General features: G+C 46.8%; 1 protein-coding gene across 1 annotated transcript in view; it reads left to right on the top strand.

Moving 5' to 3' along the window:
- Positions 1-24,134, top strand: part of PKD1 (polycystin 1, transient receptor potential channel interacting) — a 125,216-nt gene that overhangs the window by 70,567 nt on the left and 30,515 nt on the right. Inside the window, exons 5-16 of the mRNA XM_044657233.1 lie at positions 488-1,153; positions 1,515-1,698; positions 6,402-6,616; positions 7,077-7,195; positions 7,864-7,987; positions 8,335-8,585; positions 9,566-10,330; positions 10,947-11,078; positions 11,493-11,668; positions 12,294-12,427; positions 13,341-16,957; positions 17,423-17,572. Coding sequence (XP_044513168.1) covers positions 488-1,153; positions 1,515-1,698; positions 6,402-6,616; positions 7,077-7,195; positions 7,864-7,987; positions 8,335-8,585; positions 9,566-10,330; positions 10,947-11,078; positions 11,493-11,668; positions 12,294-12,427; positions 13,341-16,957; positions 17,423-17,572 — 6,533 coding nt within the window. The remainder of the gene's footprint in view (positions 1-487; positions 1,154-1,514; positions 1,699-6,401; positions 6,617-7,076; positions 7,196-7,863; positions 7,988-8,334; positions 8,586-9,565; positions 10,331-10,946; positions 11,079-11,492; positions 11,669-12,293; positions 12,428-13,340; positions 16,958-17,422; positions 17,573-24,134) is intronic.

A 24,134-nucleotide genomic window follows, 5' to 3' on the forward strand; every position in this document is an offset into this window, starting at 1 on the left:
AGTCTATTCCATTGATCCTCCTCTCTATCTCTTAGCCAGTACCATATTGTTTTGATGACTGCTGCTTTATAGTATAGTTTAATATCTGGTACTGCTAGGCCCCCTTCCTTCACATTTTTTTTCATTATTTCCCTTGATATTCTTGATCTTTTGTTATTCCAAATGAAATTTGTTATAGTTTTTTCTAATTCAGTAAAGAAGTTTTTTGGTAGCAGGCAGAGACCTTTTTAAGGCCCTATAGGGGAAAGACAGGAGGGAGGAAGAAAGCTAGTCCCTGATCTTGTAAGCTTTTGATGTTGGAAAAATAGGACAAAGGCAGGAAAATAAAGGCCAAAAGAAGTCACAAAGAAACAAGTTCAAATTAAGACAGGACAAATTGAATCCATAAATTAAGAAAGGGTCCAGAATAAGGCAGGCATATGGAGAAAGGCTTCCTGAAGAAAGAGAACACTGGTCTCTTATGCACTTGTTCCCCTGTCCCTACCAGACATGGAGTACATTGCCTGTGTCCAAGACAACAGCTCAAGCACTATGACTGTGGTCTTCTTCTCTGCTGCCCTTGATGGTGTGTTTGCCCGGAATACCTGCAGCGCCTTCTGTTTTTCCTTTGGTCAGCAGTATGGGGGTCTCTCAGAGGAGGGCCGCTGCTTCTGCGGTATGGCACACTCCCCAAATGCGTCCTCTGGCTGCCTCCTCTTCTGTCCCGGGCTCACAGCACCTCCTGCTGCATGCAGGGTACCCTTTATTCTCCACAACATCTTCCCTGCCTCCCTAGAAGCCTCACTCTGGGGACCTGGGGGCCCCCAGCCTGCTGGCCACCCCGTGGTCTTCAACGTAAGCACCCTGCTGCCTGCCAACAACTTACGCTGGGACTTTGGCGATGGGACCCCGCCATTGATCGCTGGCCCCACTGCATCTCATCGATTTGTTCTCCCTGGCCACTACAATGTGACAGCTCTTCTGACCTTGGAAGTAGGCACAGCCTTGCTGTGGACCGAGGTGCAGGTAGAGGCTGTGCCCACAGAACTAGAGCTGCTGTGCCCAACCTGGCTCCAAAGTAATGAAAGCCTTGAAATTGGTATCCGGAACCGAGGAGGCACTGGACTCAGTGCCACCTACAGCATCACGGCAGAGAGCGAGCAGCCTGCTCAAGGTTAGCCCCACAGGAATATGCACCTCTTTCTTCTCCCTGCTCTAATTTACTCCTCCCAGGGTTTGAGGGAAGTGAATCCACTAATTCTGCTAGTTTTTTCCACCTCCTCGCTTTTTAGTCTACATAGCCCATTTCCCTCCCCACCATGTTCTTACCAATGACTCAGAGTGTAATGGAAGAGCCACGAAAGAGCCTGTGTGCCTCATACCCTGCTCCTGATTGTCTGGGTCCAACTCCTTGGAGGAGGCCAGGTCATGGGGCAGAATGCCCAGTTTGGGTCACTGCTACAGTGAGGCAGGGTTTGTCCCAGGTTTCCCTCAAGAGGAATCCTCACTCTTTCTCTCCCTACCCTCTTTTACAGTGGTCCACCCCCTGTGCCCCTCCAACACAGATATCTTCCCTGGGAATGGTCACTGCTATCGCTTGGTAGTGGAGAAGGCTGCATGGCTCCAGGCGCAGAGGCACTGCCATGCCTGGGGTGGGGGAGACCTGGCCATTGTGGGCAGCCCTGAGATCCAGCGCTTCCTGGTCTCCCAGGTCACCAGGTAAGGGCAGCATTCTCTCTGGGTGGTAGAGATAGGATTCAAGGAATCCAGACTTCCTCACCAGGGTTGGCATCTCTAATACCCAGGCATCTAAAGGGAGGGTTGAAGTGGGACTAAAGATCCATAGCTCTTCAAACTCCGTATCTCAAATCTGGAGGAAGCTTTGAAAATACAGGTATCCAACACAGCCTCCCAAGAGCTAAAGATAAAAGGTAGGGGTAGAGCCACCAGAGTCTTTCAGTCAATTATTCAGTTGACTACTCTTTTCTAGACTATCCATGGATAAACCACCAGAAGCCACCGTTTCATCAGTGTGGGATTCCCTTCCACTGATATAGATTGCAGCCCCTCAGTGAGTTGGAGAGAGTTGTCAGCTGGGTGTCAATCTTTTTTTTTTTTTTTAAACTCTTACCCTCTGTCTTAAAATCAGTACTAGGTATCTGAGGCAAAAGAGCAGTAAGAGCTAGGCACTGGGAGTTAAGTAACTTGCCCAGGGTCACATAGCTAGGAAGTGTCTGAGGCCAGATTTGAACTCAGGACCTCCCATCTCCAGGTTTGGCTCTCTATCCTCTGAGTCATCTAGCTGCCCTAGTCACAATCCTTTTTGAATGTAACTGGGTTTATTTTCAAGTTAGTAGACAGTCCATCCTTGGAGTTTTACTAGCTTACTAGAGCCTGTGTTCCACTGGCATAATCTCCAAGAACCCAAAGTCATTTCCGTACCACTATTAGCATCAAGGGAGGATTTTAGTGAAGGGTTATCCACAGATGCTGATGTTGATATTGAAGATATTGAAAAATTAGGGAGCAGTGTTTGATCACCCTTATTATTTCCCTTCCTTTTCTACATAGCTCAGAGAGCAAAGGCTAATTATGAGCATTATATACCAGAGCTAGGCAGAATTAGGACAAGAATGCTCATGCAAGAAAACAGTAGTACAACTTTGAAAGACTCAGGAATCCTTTTTTTAAAATAAATTTTGTTAAATATTTACTAATTACATGTAAAATTTATTTAATATTCATTTTTAAAATTTTTGAGTTCCAAATTCTCTCTCTCCCACCCCTACGTCACCCTTTGAGAAGGCCAGCAGAATGATTTTGATTACGCATGTGAAATTGTATAAAATATATTTCTACATTAGCCACACTACAAAAGAAAACACACAAATAAGAAAAATAAAGTTTTAAAAAAGTATTCTCCAATCTACACTCAGAGTTCATCGGCTCTCTCTCTCTCTCTCTCTCTCTCTCTCTCTCTCTCTCTCTCTCTCAGTGGATAGCATTTTTCATCATGGGTCCTTTGGAATTATCTTGGATCATTGGAAAGACTTAGAAAATCTGATCAATACAATGACCAACCATCATTCTAACTTTTGCTGCAACTAGGCTGCCATCTTGGCTCTACCCTCCAACCCCAATTCTAGAGGATTCATGATGAAATGTGTTACCTAACTTCAGATTGGGAGGGGATAGACTCTGTGGAGATTGAGACATATATATATATAAATATGTATGTATCTGTGTATTGTAAGGGGCAAAAAAGGGTTTTGATTGGGTAAATATTAAAAGGTTTGGTCACCAGGGAATTGAATAATTATCAATTCCCAATTAAGAATAACCTCAAGTCAAAATGACTTTTATGGAAGTTTATTTACAAATGAGAAGAGAGAGAGAAATTAAGAAATTTAGAGAGAGGATAAGGTAAGATAATTAACTTGACAAACTAAATAATTCACTTAGGTCCCTGGTTTAACCCAAGCAGATCTAACTAGTCCTCAATTGGAAAAAGGGCAAGTGTTGAACAGAGGCCTGAGGCCTGAAGGCCCCAGAGGCATATGAAGCAAAAACTTCAGTCACAAAGTCTCTTTTGAAAGGGAAGTTCCTTAAGGGAAGTTCAGGAAGATTCAGTCTTTACACTCACCATGTGGAATTCCAAGGTCTCAGGGTCCAGGGCTCCTTCACATCCAAGCAGGAACTGGAAGAGCACTCACTCAACTCTCTCTTTTTAAAGGGGCCTCTTTTGCATCACTTCCTGTGCCTTCCTCTTAGTTTGCATGTCCAATCACAACTGCCCAGGAGGCAGTCAGTAAATTCTAATTTGTTACTCACTCTAGCACACATGGGTTACAGACCTCCCAACTTGTGAGTTAAGTAAAGATGTTTTCACCTTTGGTGATTAAATCTAAAGATAGGCAGGGTAGATTTTAATCTAATTATCACAGAATATATTATATATATAATATATATGTGTGTATATATATATATATATTCTACAGACACACACAGAGGTCACATCCAAATATTTATGATACATATATGTATGTAATTTTTTATTTTTAGTTTAATTTTAGTATTAGTCACATCTAATATATCTATTATATATATTTGGACGTGACCAATACTAAAATTTGTTTTGTTTGACTATACTTGTATTAGGCTTTGTTTTCCTTGCTTTCTTGTAGGGCGGGGCAGTAAGGGAGATGGGAAGGAGAGAAGAAGGAACCTGAAAATCAAGTAAAATCTAAAATAAATCAGTGGGACAACTAGGTAGATACTTCTTAGCTGGGTCACCCTGTGTAAGTCACTTAACTCCAATTGCCTAGCCCTTACCACTTTACTGTCTTACTATCAATTCTAAGACAAGGATTTTTGAAAATAATAATAAAATAAATCAGTACCCCAAACTTGTAAATATGCCTTTTGGATTATCCAAAGCACATTTGTTCACTATAGCATGGATAATTGAGAAACAGCTGGAAAAAGAGTGGCAAGAAATTGCTGGTGGGAATTTCCCCAAAGCCCAAGGGGTCAGAAAATAAGACATATGATATGTATACATAGGGTCTGGGGACTTTGCTCATTGGATATAATCATTTTTTGCAAATACTCACTGGAGGAGTCAGAGAATGAAGAAGGGCGTGAGTGAGAGCTGGGGTGGAAGAGGGGAAGGAAAATAGGAAAGGGGCAGCTGGACTGGGCAGCTTGGTCCGGAGGTGGTTCTGTCCAGTTGGCCAGCTGCCATGATAGGGCTATTATTGCTCTGGCCCTGGGGAGGAGAAGAACTCTTCCGGCCTGATGGCTTGCTCTTGTCAACACTACCAGATGCAGATGTTGGCTGGGGGCAGCTTTTATAAACATGTCTAGGAAAGCACGCGGAATGGCCCAGATGTGAGGGTGGAGGAGTGTTCCCCAAGTGGCCCCTCCCTGGACTTTATGCTCCTCCCCCATCACCACCCAGTGGGGAAATCTGTTTCCCAGATGTACTGGGCAAAATGTAACAGTGTCCAGAATTCTCTGATGCCCCAGGCCCATCCTAAGCTCACACTGAATATTCCCAGTTTATATCCCAATCCTCCTAGTCTCAAGTGGCTCCTGAAGGCTCACATCCCTGGAGGGGAGAAGCTCTGTCTCAGATATAATGTTTATTGATGCCAAGTTTCTCATATTGAGTATTTGCATGATTTGTACGACTCTGTGTCCATTCATGACTTCTCCCCTTTGGGGTCCTGTACTCTTGAGTATCCAGACCCTCTGAAACAGGCCGTGGCAAAAGCAGGTGTGATCAACCCAGTCTGAGAAGACATATGCACATACTCACCCATTTCGAAGTCTTCAGATTTCTTTGGCCTTGTGGGGAAATGAAGTAGAAATGTGGTTTCCATTAGCAAGAAGCTTTACTGGGTCTCTTAGCGTGTCTCTCTGTCTTTCCCTCCCCCCCTTTCCCTCTCCCTTTCTCTCTCTCCCTCTCTCTCTTTCTGTCTCTCTCTCTCATTCTCTCTCTCTTTTCTTAGTCTCTCATTCTCTCACTCTCTCTCTCCTCTCTCATTCTCTCTCTCTTTCTCTCTCACTCTTTCCCCCCTCTTTCTTTCTCTCTCTTTTCTCTAAAATCTGCTTGTCCATATGCATTCATATAAGGGTGTGTGTGTGTCCATTTATTTTTCTAGTGACACTATTCCCTCTCCCTCCCACGAGGACACAGAGAGGTTTTCAAGCCCCAAAGATCAGTGGATAGAAGGGGACCTTCATGGGATGTGCTGAGTAAGATGAAGACCCTAGGGTTCTCCCTTCAGGTCACACAACTCAGTCCCTACCCAGTACTACAGTTCTTCAGCTACAGGTCTGGATGGGGGAGGATTGGAAATGGGCGCTTCCACTTTGGGGGAGAGAAGAAATCTTCCTCCCTCGTGATTCATGCACACGCCCATCCCAACGTGGCTGTGCTAGCAGGGGGAAGACACTTGGAGAGGAGCAACAAGGCCTTGGCAGCAAAGGGTCCAGGGAAATTACATGAAGAAAGAGATCTGGCTGTAACCAGGACTCTGAGGACCCCAAACTCATAGTCCCCATAAGCACTGACTTTGGAGGTATACCCCATGTTATGTTGACTTCTATTCCTCCAGGATTTTGCCCTTTAACTAGTAACTCCATTTTTACACTGTGGACTTCCCAACCAGGCTGAGCCTGAGGCTTAGGAGGGACAAAGACAAACAGCATCTTGGACAGGAATAGCCACCAAAGAAAAGCTGCCTCCCTCTCCTCGCACCATTATGCCCTGCTCTGCCCCTTGTGAAGGGAGTTATTTTCCTGGGTCCGAGGCCAGGAGAACTCTCTGCTTCTTGAGGCTGGTGACTTCTCACCCTTCCCCTGCCTGTCTCAAATGTCACTGGGGCTGTGGCTAAGTAGACCCTGGCCGTTGACAGGAGCCTCGACGTATGGATTGGCTTCACGACCTTGTCAGGTCCAGGGGTGCCACCCCACGGAGAGGCCTTCAGCCTGGAGAGCTGTCAGAACTGGCTGCCTGGAGAGCCGCACCCCGCCAACGCCGAGCACTGCGTGCGCCTGGGCCCTGCTGGCCAGTGCAATACCGACCTTTGTACGGCCACCCACAGCTATGTGTGCGAGTTCCAGCCCACAGGTATTCATTCTCGAGAGATGGGGAGGCACGTGTATACACACACCCAAAAGGAGTGCCCTCTGGCAGCCAAGAGCACCCCAATGTCCAAGCCCAAGGCAGCCTGACAACATGGAGCCTTTCTCGGGCTCCGTACTCACCTCCCCAGGTCCCACATGGAGGGAGTCACACAGTTCTCCAATCCTACTCTTGGAGCTAGGACCTCTCACTTGTACAAAATTGTGATTATCCAAGGGGTGGGGATGGGGGATTGGAAAGGCCTGAGGCTGTCAAATAGCAAGTGTCCCTGTCTGTTTCTACCTATTACCACTGCCATTCTCATCCTCTTCCCCTAATCCCACCCAGCCAAAAAAAAAAAAAAAAGTTTCTCTCTGGCTATTCAAGCCATTGCTTCCTCTGCTTGGAGAACAGAGACCTTCTGACCCTCGAGAACACCAAAGTCATCACTCCTTCTCCTTACTAGGGATTGTGTCTAGTGCGGAAAATTTCTTTGTGGGTGATGCCAGCTCAGATCTGCCAGGGCCCACGGTCCCTGTGGAGGAACAGGATTTCCTCTCTGCCCCAGGACATGAGACTGTGGAGGTAATGTGCAGCTTCTGCCTCTTAAATCTTTCCTACCAAACCTGTTAAAGATTTACCTTCTCCAGGAAGCCTCATCTGATTGACTCCCACCTGATTCTGATTATAAATGTGCTTTTCATTCCCCCACCCCACTTCTTGGCATTTGTTGATTCCTTCTTGGATCTTATTAATGTGTTTGCACCTTGTCTTTCTAATTAGGGTAAGAATCCCTCCCCAAAGGGCTGGGAACTCTGTCTCCCCTCTCAGACTGGAAGATTTCCCAGTGAGCCTGGGAGCTTCCTGATATCATTAACCATTTCTCCCCCATAAGATTAGGTGCTCCCCAAAGGTGGGATTATAATTCTTATCAGACTAGGAGCTCCCTAAAAACAAGGAGGGTCTATGCCCTGTCAGATGAGCTCCCTATTTCTTTCCCAAATGACAAGGAAGATCTGTACCCCAGAGGTCTCTCAGGACAAGGGCAATGTCTTGTCTCAGACTGGGAGATTCCTGAGGTCAGGAATTCACCCCTTCCCCCATCATATGAGGGTCTCCCTGTGGGTAAAGATCCCTTTTTTTCCCTTTCCTGCCAGCTCTGAGCAGAGTCCTCCACACATAGGACCATTCAGTCCAGGTTGGCAAATTAACTCTCAGCCCGTGCGTTGAGGCCTCTTTCTCTCTCCTTCCAGGTGATGATTTTTCCTGGCCTAGAGATACAACAGAAGGGTTTTCTCACTGCTGCTGAGTTTGAGACTCAGGACCTGATACAGCCTGTACAAATGAGGCTTCAGGTGTATCGTCCTGTGGAAGGAGGTAAGATGCTCTCATATGTTCATAGCTTGGCCCTAGAGCAGGGATAAGTAGGTGGGGGAAGAGTATGGCTACCTAGAGAAGGGATTCCGAGACCTGGCCCCTCTCTTCGTGGCCAGAGCCCATGAATTAGATACAGTTGTTAGATAATAGTCATGTTTGCCAGGTTCTAGTCCATGTTTCTCCCCAATAGGTCTGTGCTAAGTCTGGGTCTTTCTGTTTATTGCTAGAGAAAGATATTAAATAAATTCTCTTCTTGAGAATAGAGTTGGAGGGTTAGCATGCTTGGGATCTTCTCTTTTGGGCAAATGGGCCCCCGGTCTCATACCTACTTCTTGCTCTCCTTCCAGGTATTCCAGAGAACACTAGCCAACCTTTATGCTCATCCTTGGACAACCAAACGTGGGTGCCCCTTGACTGCTTGGCTGGGGAGCACTGGTGTCCCTTGGCAAATATGTGCTTGCCCCTGGATAGTCCTTGCAGCATATCACCGTGTGCTAATGATTCCTCCTCTGAACAGAACAACCATTGGTCTACCTTCTACTCACTTTGGAGGGAGTTCTTGTTTTCTCTCCCAGCAGGCCCTTCCTCTCAGTATTCAGTATGTATTCTCCAGCTTTGGACCTGGACCTCTAGGGGGTTGGAGGGGGAGAGGAGAAGAATGTTTTCCCTTTCAGAGCTATTCCTGGGGACTACTGTTAGAACAGGGGTTCTAAATCTGCGGTCTGATTTTCAAAAAATATAGATTTCAAACTCTTAAGGATATTCATGATAGGGGAAAGGGAGTGATGGTGAGGGGGAAAGGTATCTGCTTCTATAAATGATTCTTTGAAACCCAATTTGAAAGCACAAAAACCCTAGAAATAATCCTTGTGTCTGAGGATTAGGGAATTAGCTGGCAAATTAGTAAATGATAATTTGACAGTGATACTATGAAGAATATGGAGTTTCATGAGAAGGTTTACATGAAGGGAGGAGAAGATAGGAAACCGAATCCAAATAGCAATGTATACACTGACAACTGTGTAAATAATAGCAGAACAACCTAGACAGATATGCAGAAGCAAAGAGGATATTTGTGGTGCTAGTTGGTCAAAGTTAAGACTTAAAAAAAAATAAACTTGTTTCCTGTTTTAAAAAATACATATGTATGTATTTTGATAACTATTTCAGTATAAATAATTCTTTTGTGATCCTATACATTTTATTTTGTGCTTTTAAAAGTATTATTCTGAGAAGGGGTCCATAGGTTTGGCCAAACTAACAAAGGTGTCCAGGATGCAAAAAAGTTTAAAGAGCCCCTGAACTAGAGGAAATAGACTGCTCTTATGCCACATGCCCAGGGACAGAGCCCCAACTTTTGGCAATGAAGAGATGAGGCTGCCATACATTGCTGGGGATGGGATGCGTCTGACTTAATTTTATCTTCAGGTCATCTTGTGCTTCCTTTTGTTTTGTTTCAAGGAAGGTTCTGCCTAACTGCTCTCTCTCCCACACCATCCTGGTCAGTGCTTACCAGAAATCAGCTGTGGGGCCACTTGAGCCGGTTGGCATATCTAACCACACTGCCTTTCCCTCCAGGCGAGCTTCCGCAGCAAGAATATCTCCTTGCTTCCTGGAGACCTCTTCAGTATCCAGCATGATGCGGGTCCAGGCTCTCTGCTACGCTTTCTGCCCCGTCATGAAGCACTTTCCCACCAACACTCGCAGCTCGAGTGTTTAAGTGCCAGTGCCTCGACTTGGCTGCCCAGCCTCCCCGCTCATTTCTCTGAGGTGCTGACCCCCAATGGCACTCCCTGTGCCCTGCATCTGCTCTTCGCCGGAGAGCGGGTGACCCGTCTCCTTGGCCAGCCCTCTAACCCTGGGCTACAGCACCTCGGGCGCTATGTGTTCCGAGCCTCCGTGGACAATGGTGTGTCCAGCCACAACCTGTCCTGTAGCTTCCAGGTACTGTCTCCTGTGGTCGGACTCCGAGTCATTCATCCTCACCCCCAGGATGGTCTATTCTATGTGTCTACCAACTGGACTTACCTAGTGCTGAAGATCAGCTCAGGGGCCAACGCTACGGCGAGGCGGCTGGGCAGCAACCAGAGTGTGCCCTTTGAAGCCTCCTGCCCTCTGGGAGCGGCCCAGCTGACGGCAGACTGTACCCGAGAAACCAATGACACCTGGTTTGCATTACTTGAACTCGAAGGGCTTGGAGAGGATGAAAGCCTGGTAGAGATTGTAGCGGAGAACCGTGTGAGCCTTGAGAACATCAGCATTCAGGTGAAGGCTGAGGAGCCTATCCGGGGACTTAGTGCCACCCCAAACCCACAGACCCGGGTCTTGCAGAGCACCCTGGTGGTGAGTAGGAATCAAGGAACCGGAGGGATGAGAGGCTCCCTTGGCTATAAATAGTGGGTACTTAAAGGGAAGCTTCTTTTTGCCCTTCTCAGGGAATCGGGAATAGTATTGGTCTTACTCCCTCGATATCCCCCAGTCTTGAGGTCTAGAATCTTGGTTAGTAATAGGGTTTAGCTGGTCCTGAGTGGGGGGCGTTTCTTCCTAACCAGAGTTAGAGATTGCCCGGATGGTTTCGGAGAAAAGGACAAGGTGGAGAAGAGCTCTGGACCATCAGGCAGTTTATAGAAACAGCTTTGAGAAACCTATGTTTAAATAAGATATCCGCAAATGTTGTTTCATTTGACTTTGTGACCATGTGTATGTGTCAACATATACATATATTTAATGAATATTTTTGAGTAAATGAATGAATGAGTAAAAGTCCTCCCAGTGCTTACTGGGGCCAGGAGGAATCATATATGAGTGGTTAGGGTCAGGTAAGGGAGCCATAATTAGGTAGAGTCTGAGATTCCCTAATGCTCTCTGCCTTTCCTGGCCCATTTTGATAGGAGGGGTCTTGGCTGGCTGCCCCTCAACTTGGGAGCATGGGAGCTATGGTCTGTATCCTTCATTCCAGAGATACAGCCCCGTAGTGGATGCTGGCTCCGACGTCGTCTTTAAGTGGACAATAGATGACAAGCAGTCTCTGACCTTCTACAACGTAGTCTTCAACGTTATCTACCAGAGTGCTGCTGTCTTTAAACTCTCGGTAAATAGAAATAGAGTGTCCCCTGGCCCCTTGTCCATCCCCTGGGCTTTAGAGAGAGACTGGCCAGCAGCTCTGGGCCTGAACATCCCTGCTTCCTAAGCAGGACAGGCTGATGTAGCAACTGCTTCCTGTGATCTCACCTCTGCCTTTTTTTTCTGCTTTGCTTTTCTGTTCCTGAAGGGTCCTGAAAAACTTTAAGGGTGAGTGAGTTGGTTGGAGGTTGGAGGGGGGTTGGAGAAGGGAAGGAGGGGAGAGGAGAGGGACTCAGGGCTTTCTTTAACCTTCTGTTCCTCTATGTGTGATGCTCTGTATTTGAATTCCTGTCTGGCTTCCTTTTCTGCTACTCTACCCTGCCTCCCCCTCTGAGGACCTGGTTTCAGAGTCTCTGGTCCCAGCCCTGCCTGTGTCCTACAGCTGACAGCCTCCAACCATGTGAGTAATGTCACCGTGAACTACAATGTCACAGTGGAGAAGATGAATAAGATGAGAGACCTGGTGGTGTCAGAGGTTCCAGCCATCATTCCCCAGAACACCACGCTGCAGCTTGGTGCTAGCGTCCAAGTGGACTCGGCTGTGGAAGTAACTTTCCTGTGAGTCTTCCCCCATAGCCAGACCTGGTATGGAAGACAAGGACCAGCAACAAGGGCACTTGGGTCTGCATCCCATCTCAACCCCCGTGCTACCCTGAGCATCACTTTCTCTGCTGACCAAATGGGCATAGTAATTCTCATTGGGGCTGTCTTTGGGGAGGAATGAAGTTGTGGCTGGGGACATTCAGGATAGTCTTCTTTGATCTGAGAACACACTTCTCTGTTGGGGATCCCCTCAACTAGAGTTAATTAGGAATTCTAGGTTTAGTTAATTATATGTTAGACTTGTGGGAGGGGGAGGGTAGGATAGGAAGGGAGCATGGAAAATCTATTTGGCCTGAGCAAATTCTCTAGAGCCATTTGAGCATTCCAGTACTTCTTCACCTTTCTCTGCCCTGGGATGGAAGTATTAGCCCTCTGACCTAAAGAAGGCAGTCCCTGTCTCCAGAGTCCTGTGTGGCAATTCCAGTCATTGTCCCTTGGGGTGCTGGTACAGGAGCTTGTCAGTGTCACCCTCCCCACCCTAATTTAGTTCTGTTCTGGACCTAGCTGATGCTCTGGACCTCACTCTCTTGCTTCAGGGTACTTGCTCATTTCTCTACCCCGCTTCCTCCCCTCTTTCCAGGTGGACATTTGGGGATGGGGAGCAGGAGAGTGGACATTTCAAGCCCCCATACAATGAGTCTTTTCTGGTTCCTGATCCTGGAGTCCATCAAGTGCTAATTGAACACAATGTCACGCATACCTACCATGTCCCAGGTAAGCAATGGAGTCAGGAGTAACAGTTTTCCTCTCCCTCCCATTTTTCCTGTGATACTCCAAAGTGATGAGTTAAAATCAGCAATTCTCTCCTCCTTGGTTCCTCTTTCAGGACTGCATGTTGCCTGGGTTCATTGACATGAGATAAATCTCTGTTTCTCTTACCTGGTCCCAATTATGGTCCTTTCTGAGTTTATAGTATTGTTGAGATCCATGGAAGAAACTGTACCACCAGCATGAGGAGTGGGGGTACTGTGTTTCAGACTCCAGTGTGACTGACTTCCAGGATTTGGGGGTCCTACTGAAATGCTGGACAGAATAACTGGTTACTTGCTCCTCCTCACACATGATATTTCATCTCCCATCTCTATGTTTTTGCAGTCTCTTCTCTTGCCTAGAATGCTCCCCCTCCTGCCTTTTGCCTCAAGTGCCACCTCCTACAAAAAAAAACAACCTTTTTTGACATCCCCAGTTAGCATCTCCCTTCTAAATTGCCTGGTATTTGTTTTGTATACTTTACTTACAAATATTACAAAAATATACTTTTGTATATTTTAATATACTTACATGTGAACATGGGATTATAGTACTAGAGCCAGAATGGACCTCAGAAGCCTCACATTACAGATGAGGAAACTGAGGGCCAGAGAAGTTAAAGGACTTGCTCAAGACCAACCAGGTAGTAAGGATTAGAGGTAAAGTTTGAATCCAAGTCTTCTGCCCCCAGAACCAGCGCTTTTTCCACATGACCATGTTGCTTCCTCCAATAGAATGTGAACTTCCCTATTCTCCTTTTGCCTTTGTATCCCTTGCACCTAGTATTGTGCCTGGCACACAGTTGGTGTTTTAAAATATCTGTGGAATGGTGGAATGACTGACTGACTCTTCTCCTTCCCGTGTCTGTCTCCTTCAGGTGACTATAACGTCACAGTGTTTGTGTACAACACCTTGGAGAACCTGACCCAACAGGTGCCTCTGAGTGTCCGTGCTTCCTTGCCCCATGTCACTGTGGAGACAGACAGTGGGGCTCTCGGGGTTGGCCACCCCATCACCTTTGTGCCACATCCACTGCCCTCTCCTACTGGCATCCTGTACACGTGGGACTTTGGGGATGGCTCCCCAGTGGTGCTGCAGAACCAGCCAGCAGCCACCCATACCTATGCGAGCAGAGGAGTATATAACATCAGCCTGACGGTCAACAACACCGTGAGCAGTGTCGGGGCGCACCTCTCTGTCCGAGTGTTTGAGGAGATTCGGGGTCTGCGAGTGACTTCAACCGCAGCCACAGAAAAGGGCATGGCTGTGGTCGTCAATGCTTCCGTGGAAGCTGGGGACAATATCACGTGGACCTTCGATATGGGAGATGGCACCGTCTTGACGGGCCCAGAGGCCTCTGTGCAGTATGTCTACTTAAAGGAAGAGAACTGCACCATCAAAGTGACCGCGGCCAACCCCGTCAGCTCCGTCTTCCAGCTCCTGCCCATCCACGTTTTTGTCCTAGAAGTGCTGAAGATCGAGCCTTCGTCCTGCATCCCGGAGCAGCCGGAGGTCCAGTTGACGGCCCATGTGACTGGGGACTATACCCATTATGTCTTCGACTGGACTTTTGGGGATGGCTCGTCTAATGCCACCGTTCACGGCCATCCCACAGTGATGCACAATTTCACCCGAAGTGGGGTTTTCCCCCTCTCGCTGGTCTTGTCCAGCCTTGTCAACAAGGCCCATTACTTCACCAGTGTCTGTGTGGAACCCGAGGTCAGCAACATCACTCTGCGGCCCGAAAGACAATTCGTGAAGCTCGGAGAGGGGGCCACGCTTGAGGTTCAAGCCTTCCCCCCGTTTTTCTACCACTACTCTTGGGATTTTGGGGCCAATGACTCCGCCCGCTCAGGAGGCACCGAGGTGAGCTACACTTACAGAGTGCCTGGAATCTACCTGGTCACAGTGACGGTGTCCAACAACGTCTCTTCGGACAATGATACCGCCTTCGTGGAGGTGCAAGAACCCATGGGCATCACCAGCATCGAGGTCAACAGCTCTCACGTGTTAGAGCTGGACCAGCCCTACCTGTTCTCGGTTCTGGGCCCCGGGAGCCCGGCTAGCTACAGCTGGGACCTGGGGGATGGCCGGAGGCAGGAGGGCCTGCGCGTCGTCCATGCCTACAACCACACGGGCAGCTACACCATCAGCGTGCTGGGATGGAATGAGGTGAGTCGCAGCGAAGCCCGGCTCAACGTCACGGTCAAGAGGCGGGTCCAGGGCCTGAGCGTCAACGCCAGCAGGACGGTGGTACCGCTGAACGGCTCGGTGAGCTTCACTACCACGCTGGAGGCAGGGAGCGACGTGCACTATTCCTGGGTCCTGTGTGACCGATGCACCCCCATCCTAGGCTCCTCCACCATATCTTACACTTTCCGCTCGGTGGGGACCTTCAACATCATCGTCACTGCGGAGAACGAAGTCAGCTCCCTTCAAGACAGCATCTTCATTTACGTGCTGCAGCAGATCGAGGGGCTGCAGATGCTGGGCGAGGGCGAGGGAGGCTGCTTCCCTACCAATCGCACCCTGCAGCTTCAGGCAGCGGTGAGAGACGGCACCAACGTCTCGTACAGCTGGACGGTGCAGCAGGAGAGCGGCCTCATCCATGCTGCCCACGGCAAGGTCTTCTCGCTGACTGTCCTCGAGGCTGGCCCTTACCACGTCCAGCTAAAAGCCGTCAACATGCTGGGGAGTGCCGTAGTCAACAGGACGCTCGAGTTTGTGGAGGACGTGGGGCGGCTGGCAGCGTCTGCCTCCCCCAATCCTGCTGCTGTTAACACGTCTGTCAACATCAGTGCCGAGACATCCAGTGGCACCAGCCTCACCTACGGCTGGCTCCTGCCGGAGGGAGTATCCGTGGAGGCCGCAGAACCGTTCATCGTCCATTCCTTCTCCAGCCCCGGGCTGTGGGCAGTCACTGTCACAGCCAAGAACCAACTTGGCTCCGTTAATGCTACCATCCACGTGGACGTGCAGGAGCCTGTGGCCGGCCTCACTGTTGGGTGCGGGGAGTTGGGCAGCAGCTTTGTGGCCTCGGGCTCTCTCGTTTCCTTCTGGGGGGATCTGGAGCATGGGAGCAATGTAAGCTGGTCCTGGGAGCTGCCGGACGGCACTAGGAGTGGACAGAGAATAGCAGTGGTCTTTCCCAACGCCGGTACCTTCTCCGTCCGGCTTAACGCCTCCAATGCTGTCAGCTGGACTCTAGCCAGCTGTAACATCACTGTGGAGGACCCCATCCAGGGCCTCGAGCTCTGGGCAAGCAGCAGGGTGGTAGAACCAGGGGAAAGGGTCCAGTTTAACATCCACTTGGCCTCGGGCTCCGATGTAAATTACCGTCTCCTGATCAGTGGGGGAGTCACCATCGCTTTGGGGGAGCCTCACTTCTCCCATAGTTTCCCTAGAGTGGGTGACTACATGGTGACTGTGCAGGCAGAGAATCACGTGAGCTGGGAGCAGGTCCAGGTGCGAATCTCTGTCCTGGAAGCCATTGGGGGGCTACAGATTGTGGGCTGCTGTGAGCTAGGTATACCCACAGGTGGGGAGAGAAATTTCACAGCCCGGGTACAGAGGGGGTCCCGAGTCTCGTACGCCTGGTATTTCTCCCTGCAGAAGGTTCAGGGTGACTCTCTGGTCATCCTCTCCGGCCGAGAGGTGACTTACACCCCTGTGGCAGCCGGTCAGCTCGAGATTCACCTCCATGCCTTCAATGACCTGGGCAGTGTCAACCTCACCAGGACCACTGAGGTTCAGGACCTCATCCAGGCTGTGGAGCTCCATCCTGAAAGCTGCTTCACAAACCGATCGGCACAATTTGAGGCGGCCACAACACCCAGCCCCCGGCGTGTGTTCTATCAGTGGGATTTTGGAGATGGGTCCCAGACCCAAGTGACCGCCACACCGCTGTCCAACCACACGTACCTCTTCCCTGGGGACTACAACATAAAGGTCAACGCCTCCAACTTGGTTAGTTTCTTGGTGGCCAAGACCACGGTGACGGTACGTGTGCTGGAGTGTGAGGAACCCGAGGTGGAAGTGGCCCTGCCCACGCAGGTAGTGATGTGCAGGTCTCAGCGCAGCTACCTGGAGGCACACATCAACTTACGGGGCTGCGTCACCTACCAAACCGAGTACCACTGGAAGGTGTACCGGGCAGCCAGCTGTTTACACTACCGGCGCTCGGCCCACGTGCCGCTGCCCGGGGTGGATGTGAGCCGGCCCCAGCTGGTTGTGCCACGGCTGGCCCTGGCCGTGGGGGACTACTGCTTTGTATTCGTGGTATCCTTCGGGGATACCCCCCTCTCACGCAGCATTCAGGCCAACGTGACGGTGACACCAGGCCGGCTTGTTCCCATCATCGATGGCGGCTCCTACAGAGTCTGGTCCAACACGAGGGACCTAGTGCTTGATGGTGGCAAGTCTTATGACCCCAACCTGGAAGACGGTGACCAGACCCTCCTCAGCTTCCACTGGGCCTGCGTCTCTTCCTCCAAGGTCAGTGGGGCTTCCGTGGGATTGCTGTTCAGCATGGTCAGGGGATGGGGACGGGCAGCAGAGACCCCGGGACAGTGGCATTCGTGACAGGCTGGGACGCTGGTTTATGGTAGCCCACCAAACACATACACTGTAATCTAAAGTGACCAACATGAGGAACGAGGGATAACCAATGGGAAATTAATTTAGCACCTACTCCCTGCTAGAGACTCCTGAAGAATGTGTAGGCACCAATTAATCCTCATACAGGAGACTCTAAGATAGTGTGCATAGTAGCTATCCCTTTGGACATAGAGTCAAAATGAGAAGGGGAGGCTTTTGAATGGCTATTTCCAGCTATTACTTGGGAGATCTCCCTTCCTAACAGGATAGCTATATGGAAGGATTTCTCCTCCTCTTCCAGGCCAGGGCTGTCTGTCTGATTGCTTCTCTCTTTCCCTTTCCATCTCACCCGACGCTGTACAGAGTCATCCTGGAGGGTGTCCCTTAAACTTTGGCCCCCGGGGAAGCAGCATGATCACCATTCCCAAGGAGCGGCTTGAAGCTGGCGTCGAATATACATTCAACCTGACAGTCTGGAAGGCAGGGAGAAAGGAAGAGGTGACCAATCAGACGGTGAGTACCGCTGCTCTGGACCCTTCTCCAGGGAGGCAGCATTCCTTGGCTATTCTACCCAAGTGATGGATGAGCCTACATTAAAAAGGTATCCTAGGTAAGGAATTAGAAGCGTATCCACACCTTCGAATGCGGTGACCTCTCTCTGACAAGGTGAAAGGAGGCAGGTCTTGGGGAGTCAGAATCATATAGCCTGGCAAGAAAGTAATATAGCCAAATCATGAAGAAGGGAAGGAGAACAGTGATGTGGGTAATCCAAATAGTGGATAATCAAAAACCAATATATAGAGGTGCAGAAATGTGCATTCAGATACAAACTGATGTCCAAACATATTTCTGTTCTCTCCCCTTCATTCTCTCTGGGACAAATTATACTTCTTTCTCAACTCAGCCCAGTTCTTTCTCAACTCAACATAACAGTTACATTAGCAAAGGACATAACTAGATGACAAAGAGGGGAAGGAACTGTTGGCCTCCAAGGCAGATAATTAAGAGAAGATTTTATCTCTTTGAGACACAGACCTAGTAGTCTATCAAAGGGTATGCATTGATATAACTGGATCAAAGGATATGCATTGCTTTATAGCCTTTTGGATATAATTCCAAATTGCTCTCCAGAATGTTTGGTTAAGTTTTCAACTCCACCAGCAATGTATTAGTGTCCCAATTTTGCTACATCCCCTCCAACATTGATCATTTTCCTTTACTGTCATATTGGCCAATCTGATAGGTGCAAGTTGGTACTTCAAGAGTTGTTTTAATTTGCATTTCTCTTATCAAGAGGGATTTAGAACATTTTTTCAGATGATTATTGATAGCTTTGATTTCTTCATTTGAAAATTTCTTATTCATATCCTTTGACCATTTGTCAATTGGAGAATGACTTGGATTCTTATAAATTTGATTTAGTTCTTTATATGTTTGAGAAATGAAACATTTATCAGAGAAATTTGTTATAAGTTTTTTTTCAGTTTGTTGTTTCCCTTCTAATCTTGATTGCATTGATTTTGTTTGTTCAAAACCTTTTTAATTTAATGCAATAAAAATTATTCATTTTGCATTGTAAGAGGGAAAAGGGGGTCTTTTAGTTGGACATTAATATTTAAAGGTGTGGTCACCAAGAATTGAATAAAAATCAATTCAAAAATGATTTTAGTAATTTATTTACAAAATATAAGAGAGATTGGAAGTAGAGAGATGAGAAGAGGATAGAGTAAGAGATCTAGTTTAGAGAACTAGACTATGTACTCAATCCCTGGCTTCACTCTGGCAGGGCTCCTGAGGCTCAGCTAGAGAGCCTAAAGTCAATTAACAAAGGGTTTAGCCACAAGGGCTTCTCCCAATCAAGGGAGCCTCTGGGAAGCTGGTACCTCCAGGGATGCTAAGGTAGTCAGATTTCTTCACTCGCCACGTGTTGTTCTAAGGGAAAGATTTAAAAAGTCTCACCAAATCCAAGGTCCTAGCCAGAGCTTCTCCAACTCCAGTCCCAGGCTGAAGAGAGCTGAACTCATTGAACTAACTGGAAGTTGTCACTCTCTTTTAAAGGGGCTTCTTTTGCGTCACTTCCTGTGCTTTCCTCTTAGTTTACATGTCCAATCACAATAGACACTTTGTTTAGGGCTGCCCAGGAGGCAATCAATAAATTCTGATTCGTGGGTCACAGACCACCCAATTTGTGAATTAAGTGGGGATGTTCTCACCTTTGGTGATTAGATTAAGGATGGGCAGGGCAGATTTAATTTCATTATTACAATCCCCCCCCCCATCATTTTGGGAGACTCATCTCCCCAATTGATAATTTGATGTAATCATCTACAATAGTTAAGAGATTAGAGGGAAATAGAAGAGATAGAAAGAAAGCAAAACCGATGTTTTGCTAGGTGCATTGACAAAAACTCAATTGGGGGGCAATCCCCTTTGGCATAAAAGTTACATTCAAAATAATTATTCATTCCCCTTAAGTTCAATCAATTGCATCCCAAAGTTCATTCTGGACCTTCTTGATTCAGTGTAGGTTTCTGCAGGTATCTTTCTCCATTTAGTTCATTTTCAGGATTCAAGGCGTTAACAGGCTTCTTTTCCTGAAAATTTTTCTTGAACAAAATTTTAAATCTTGGATTTTTATGAAAATTGGATCATTGGTTTTGTTCTCCTTTCTTTTTATCCCCAACTTATTGCAATTTATAAGTTAGTAATGTTTTCATGATCCTTTTGGGGAGACTGGTCTCCCAAACAGGATCACAGGGGGGAATATGTTATTGGAAATTTTGGGGTCCTTGAACTATATTTCCCATGAGCCCACTGGCTTCCTGTCTTGTGTGATGATGTAGACAGTTACATGATGACAAAGACAGGAGGATAAAATTGAGGAACTGGGCTTCTTTCTTTTTTTGCTCCCAATCCGGCAGCATGGGAGGAGGTAACAGCACGCTCTTTTTAAACTGACTTAGCAAGCATGGCACGTGGCTTCATTTTCTAATGGCTACTGATAAATCTATAAAACCATAATATTAAGTTATCCTTTTTATATTAATTTTATTTCTTACAGCATCTTATAGTGTTCTCCAAAGGGAAGACTTAAGAAAAAAAAGCTCATACCTTCTGTCTTAGTATCAATTCTAAGACAGTAGAACAGTATGGGCTAGGCAATGGAGGTTAAGTGATTTGCCCACAGTTACACAACCATTAAGTGTTTGAGACCAGATTTGAACCCAGATCTTCCCAACTCCATCTATTATGCTACCTTGCTGCCCCAGAGATGACTTTAATTTGGGGTCCAGACCATTGTTGAATCCTTTGAAGGAGTGGACTCATTAGACTTTGCTGATTGGAAGGAGGTGAGGGTAGGAAGTGGCACTAGGGCACAGCAGGCTTACCCAGAGAAGGCTAGAGTGAGACTTTCCGTCCCAAGACATTGGCAGAAGGGTAGTCAGTAGAAAAGTGGAAAGTCTTAGTGCCAGATGGATTTCAGCAGTCTAGGTTGACCAATGTCGAACATGCACACGTGCCATCCAAAATCACAACCCAGAATTTAATTCAAGCTCTTCCCAGGACATTCCATCCCTTCAGAATGAACCAATGCCAATAGTTGCCTTCTCTATTCACGGTCTCCTCAGCTGGTGTCTCTCTTAATTAGGGTTCCTAGATAAGATTGGGGTGAGAGCTTGGGTGTGGAAAAATCCCCAAGATGTCCTCTCTTCTCACCAACCGGCTCCTAGGCCACCACCTATCAGTCTTCTGACCTCACTATCAGTCAGAAGAACCTCAAATTGATGTTAAAATTGGCCCCTGAGACAGCTGTAGTTAGGAAAGCAGATGGGTGATGCATACCAAGGCCAATTGATAATAATGATAATAACTAACATTTCTATAACACTTACAATGTGCACTGTGCTGAGTGCTTTACAATTTTGATCTCATTTGATTCTCACAGCAACCTTGATACATGGGTGGTGTTATTATCCCCATTTTAAAGTTGAGGAAACCGAGGCAGACAGAGGTGAAGTGACTTGCCCAGGGTCATGTAACTAGGAAGTGTCTGAGACCAAATTTGAACCCAGGTCCTCCTGACTCCAGGCCTGGTGCTCTATCCACTATGCTATCTAACTGCCCCTAGATGTCAATTATTCATTTAGCAATCCCTCCCAGCTTCAGGTCTTCAGCAGAGTAGATCAGTCTACCATGGAATTACTGATAAAAGTGCTGACTAGAACAAGAGCTCAAGAACAGATACCTAGGGCATTCCATGAAGTCTTTTCCCTTTCTGAGCTTGTCTTCTCTATTCAGTTCTTTTACATTTGATTTTTTTTTAATCTAAGTGTAGGACTTCATGTTCATTCTTGTTAGATGTTTCTTATTTGTTTTAACCCATTATTCTCCCCTTTGAATTCATTTCTGTTGTCTAATATGTTTGTTACCCATCAATAAACATTTACTAAGGCCTACTTTGTGCCAGCCACTAGACTAAGGCCTGGGGATACAAAGAGACAAAAGACAGCCCCTGCCTTTAAGGAGCTTAATCTAATTAGTAGTCTAATCCTTCCTAAACTTCCTGTCATCTGCATTTAATAAACATGCCTTTTTTTTTTTTAATTGGCAGCTGGGTGTCATAGAGTACTGGTCCTGGAATCAGGAAGATCTAAGTTCAAATCTAATCTTGGGCACTTATTAGTTGTATGGTCCTGGGCAAGTCACTTACTCTCTTCTTGCCTCAGTTTTCTCTACTGTAAAATGAGGATAACAGTACCTTTCAAAGTTATGGGAAAGATCAAATGAGATAATATCTGTAAAGCTTAGCATAGTGCTTAGCACATTTCTTGTTGTTCAATTGTTTCCAATTCTTTGTACCTCTATTTGGGATTTTCTTGGCAAAGAGCCTGGAGCATTTTACAATTTCCTTTCTCCAGCTCATTTTACAGATGAGGAAAGTGAACAAAAGAGTTAGTTAAGTGACTTGCCCAGAGTCACACAGGTAGTATGTGTATGAGGTCAGATTTGAATTCAGGGAAGCCAAGTCTTCTTGATTCCAGACCCATAACTTTAACAAAACACTGCAATGCCTAGCTGTCCCCATAGCTTGTCACACTGTAGGCACTTAATAAATATTTGTTCCCTTGTTCCACTTCTTTGCCTTCATCCAAGTAATTGATGTAAAAGGTTGAATAGAACAATGCCAAGGACCTAGCCTCTGCTGAATGCTTCCTTCCAGATTGATGGTGACCCCTTAAACACTACAATTTGGGACTATTCTTTAAGAAACTTTGAAATCTACCTGACTTCCATCTCCAGGGATATCATGAGAGACTGGGTCGTGTCCATTGCTTAAGTCTTGATATATATACTGTGATGCATTTTCATGATCTACCAACTTAGTAACCGCCATGATGCTACATTAGTTTTTTAGTGACCGTTGCTTCCCTTTCTGGTGCTCAAAAAACATCCTTTTAATAAAGCATGCTATAGTTTTCCCAGGATTAGAGTCAAGATATCCTCTATCTTACAGCTGAAAGGATTTATTGTCATCCTATGTGAAAACTAGACTAATTGCCCATCTCCCATTCTCCATAGTCTTTCAGAGGGTGCTGATAGTGGTTCAGTAGTGCCATCTTGCCAGTTCTTTCCACACCCTGAGTCATAGATCATGAGCTAGGTGCCCAAGATGCCATCCAGTACCACCCTTCACCTTGCAGACGAGGAATCTGAGGCTGATAGACATTAAACAACTTAAGCAAAGTCAAACAAGTAATTAGTATCAGAGGCTGGATATGAACCCAGGTCCTCTGACTCCAAAGCTAGCTTTCTTTTCCTTCTGCTTTTGTTGCCGTCTGGACCTGATGACTTCAGTTTATTAAAGGCAGCTGGTGACTCCCTCTGGCTGAGGACAGAACTCTAAATCTTTTCAGCTCCCTAAGACTTGCCCAAGTTTGCCCTCTGCTGGCCCAATAGGCTCTTCAGAAACACAGAGCCTTTTTTTAAAAACGTCTTTCTTTTCTTCTTTACTATATGAGATGGCTCTGTTCATAAGGGAGAATATTCAGGGCAGGAAACATTGGGAAATATGAGTGAAAGCAATAAAAATATACCAAGATCAAAAATCACATATCAATATTAAAAAAGATATCAGTGCAATAAAAGCAAATGCAGGGTCATTTCCATAATATAGTGGGGCTCTGGGTAAGACTTTAATGGAAAACAAAGACAATACACCATAAGATTACTTGTGTTTCCCTCTGCCTTGACCCTCCCTAAATTGTTCTCCTTCATTTCTCCTTCTTCTTGTTCATGGACTTCCATGTAGAGGTATGACTTCTTGTTATGGAATGTTTCTCTACCACCTCTTATATAATCAGTGGTCTTTGAATTAGGTCTCTTCATCCGCTGCTGTATTATGGGCAGGAGTTGCACCCTACTAAGGCTTAGGAATACTCTAAGGCAGCATTGATGAAGGTTTTCAAGTTCAGGTGTCTAAACTGCAACTTCAAGCTGCCTTTGTGCCCCCCACATTACCCCAGAGAGTGGAGGGAGGAAGTACTGGCTTTGGACAGCTGGACAGAAGGGGAGGGCATGAAAAAAATGTCTTCAGGTGCTAGGAAGAGGGGCAACAGAGCAACTCCCCAAGTGCCAGCCTGGCATGCATGCCAATACTTCACCAATGCTGCTCTAAGTTCTATTTTTCTCCTTAACCTTAGATCAGACCTATATTTTATTTCATGTATTACCTCTTACTACATACATGCCTACAAAGATAATTTAGAGACCATGAATATCACTGCTGATTCTCTTTATGGATATTGTGGCTTATGAATAACTGGGCCCTTCTATAACCACTCTCCCATCTCACCCCATGAGGGCTCATGGATTAATGTGGACAAGAGTCACTCATGAGGGGCAGGCATGGATGAATTCTGATTTGCTTTGTTGGAGGAAATACCTACTATGTTGAGATCACAGGTCCATTGGAGTATGTCATACCAACTGCTCCTTATAGTATCTGGCTGCCTTGCTCTCTCTTGGCATAGATAGTGAAAAGTTAATGATATTCCTATTCATCTGCCCCTGGGAA

This window comes from Gracilinanus agilis, chromosome 1 (assembly GCF_016433145.1).
Source record: "Gracilinanus agilis isolate LMUSP501 chromosome 1, AgileGrace, whole genome shotgun sequence".
Classification (NCBI taxonomy): domain Eukaryota; kingdom Metazoa; phylum Chordata; class Mammalia; order Didelphimorphia; family Didelphidae; genus Gracilinanus; species Gracilinanus agilis.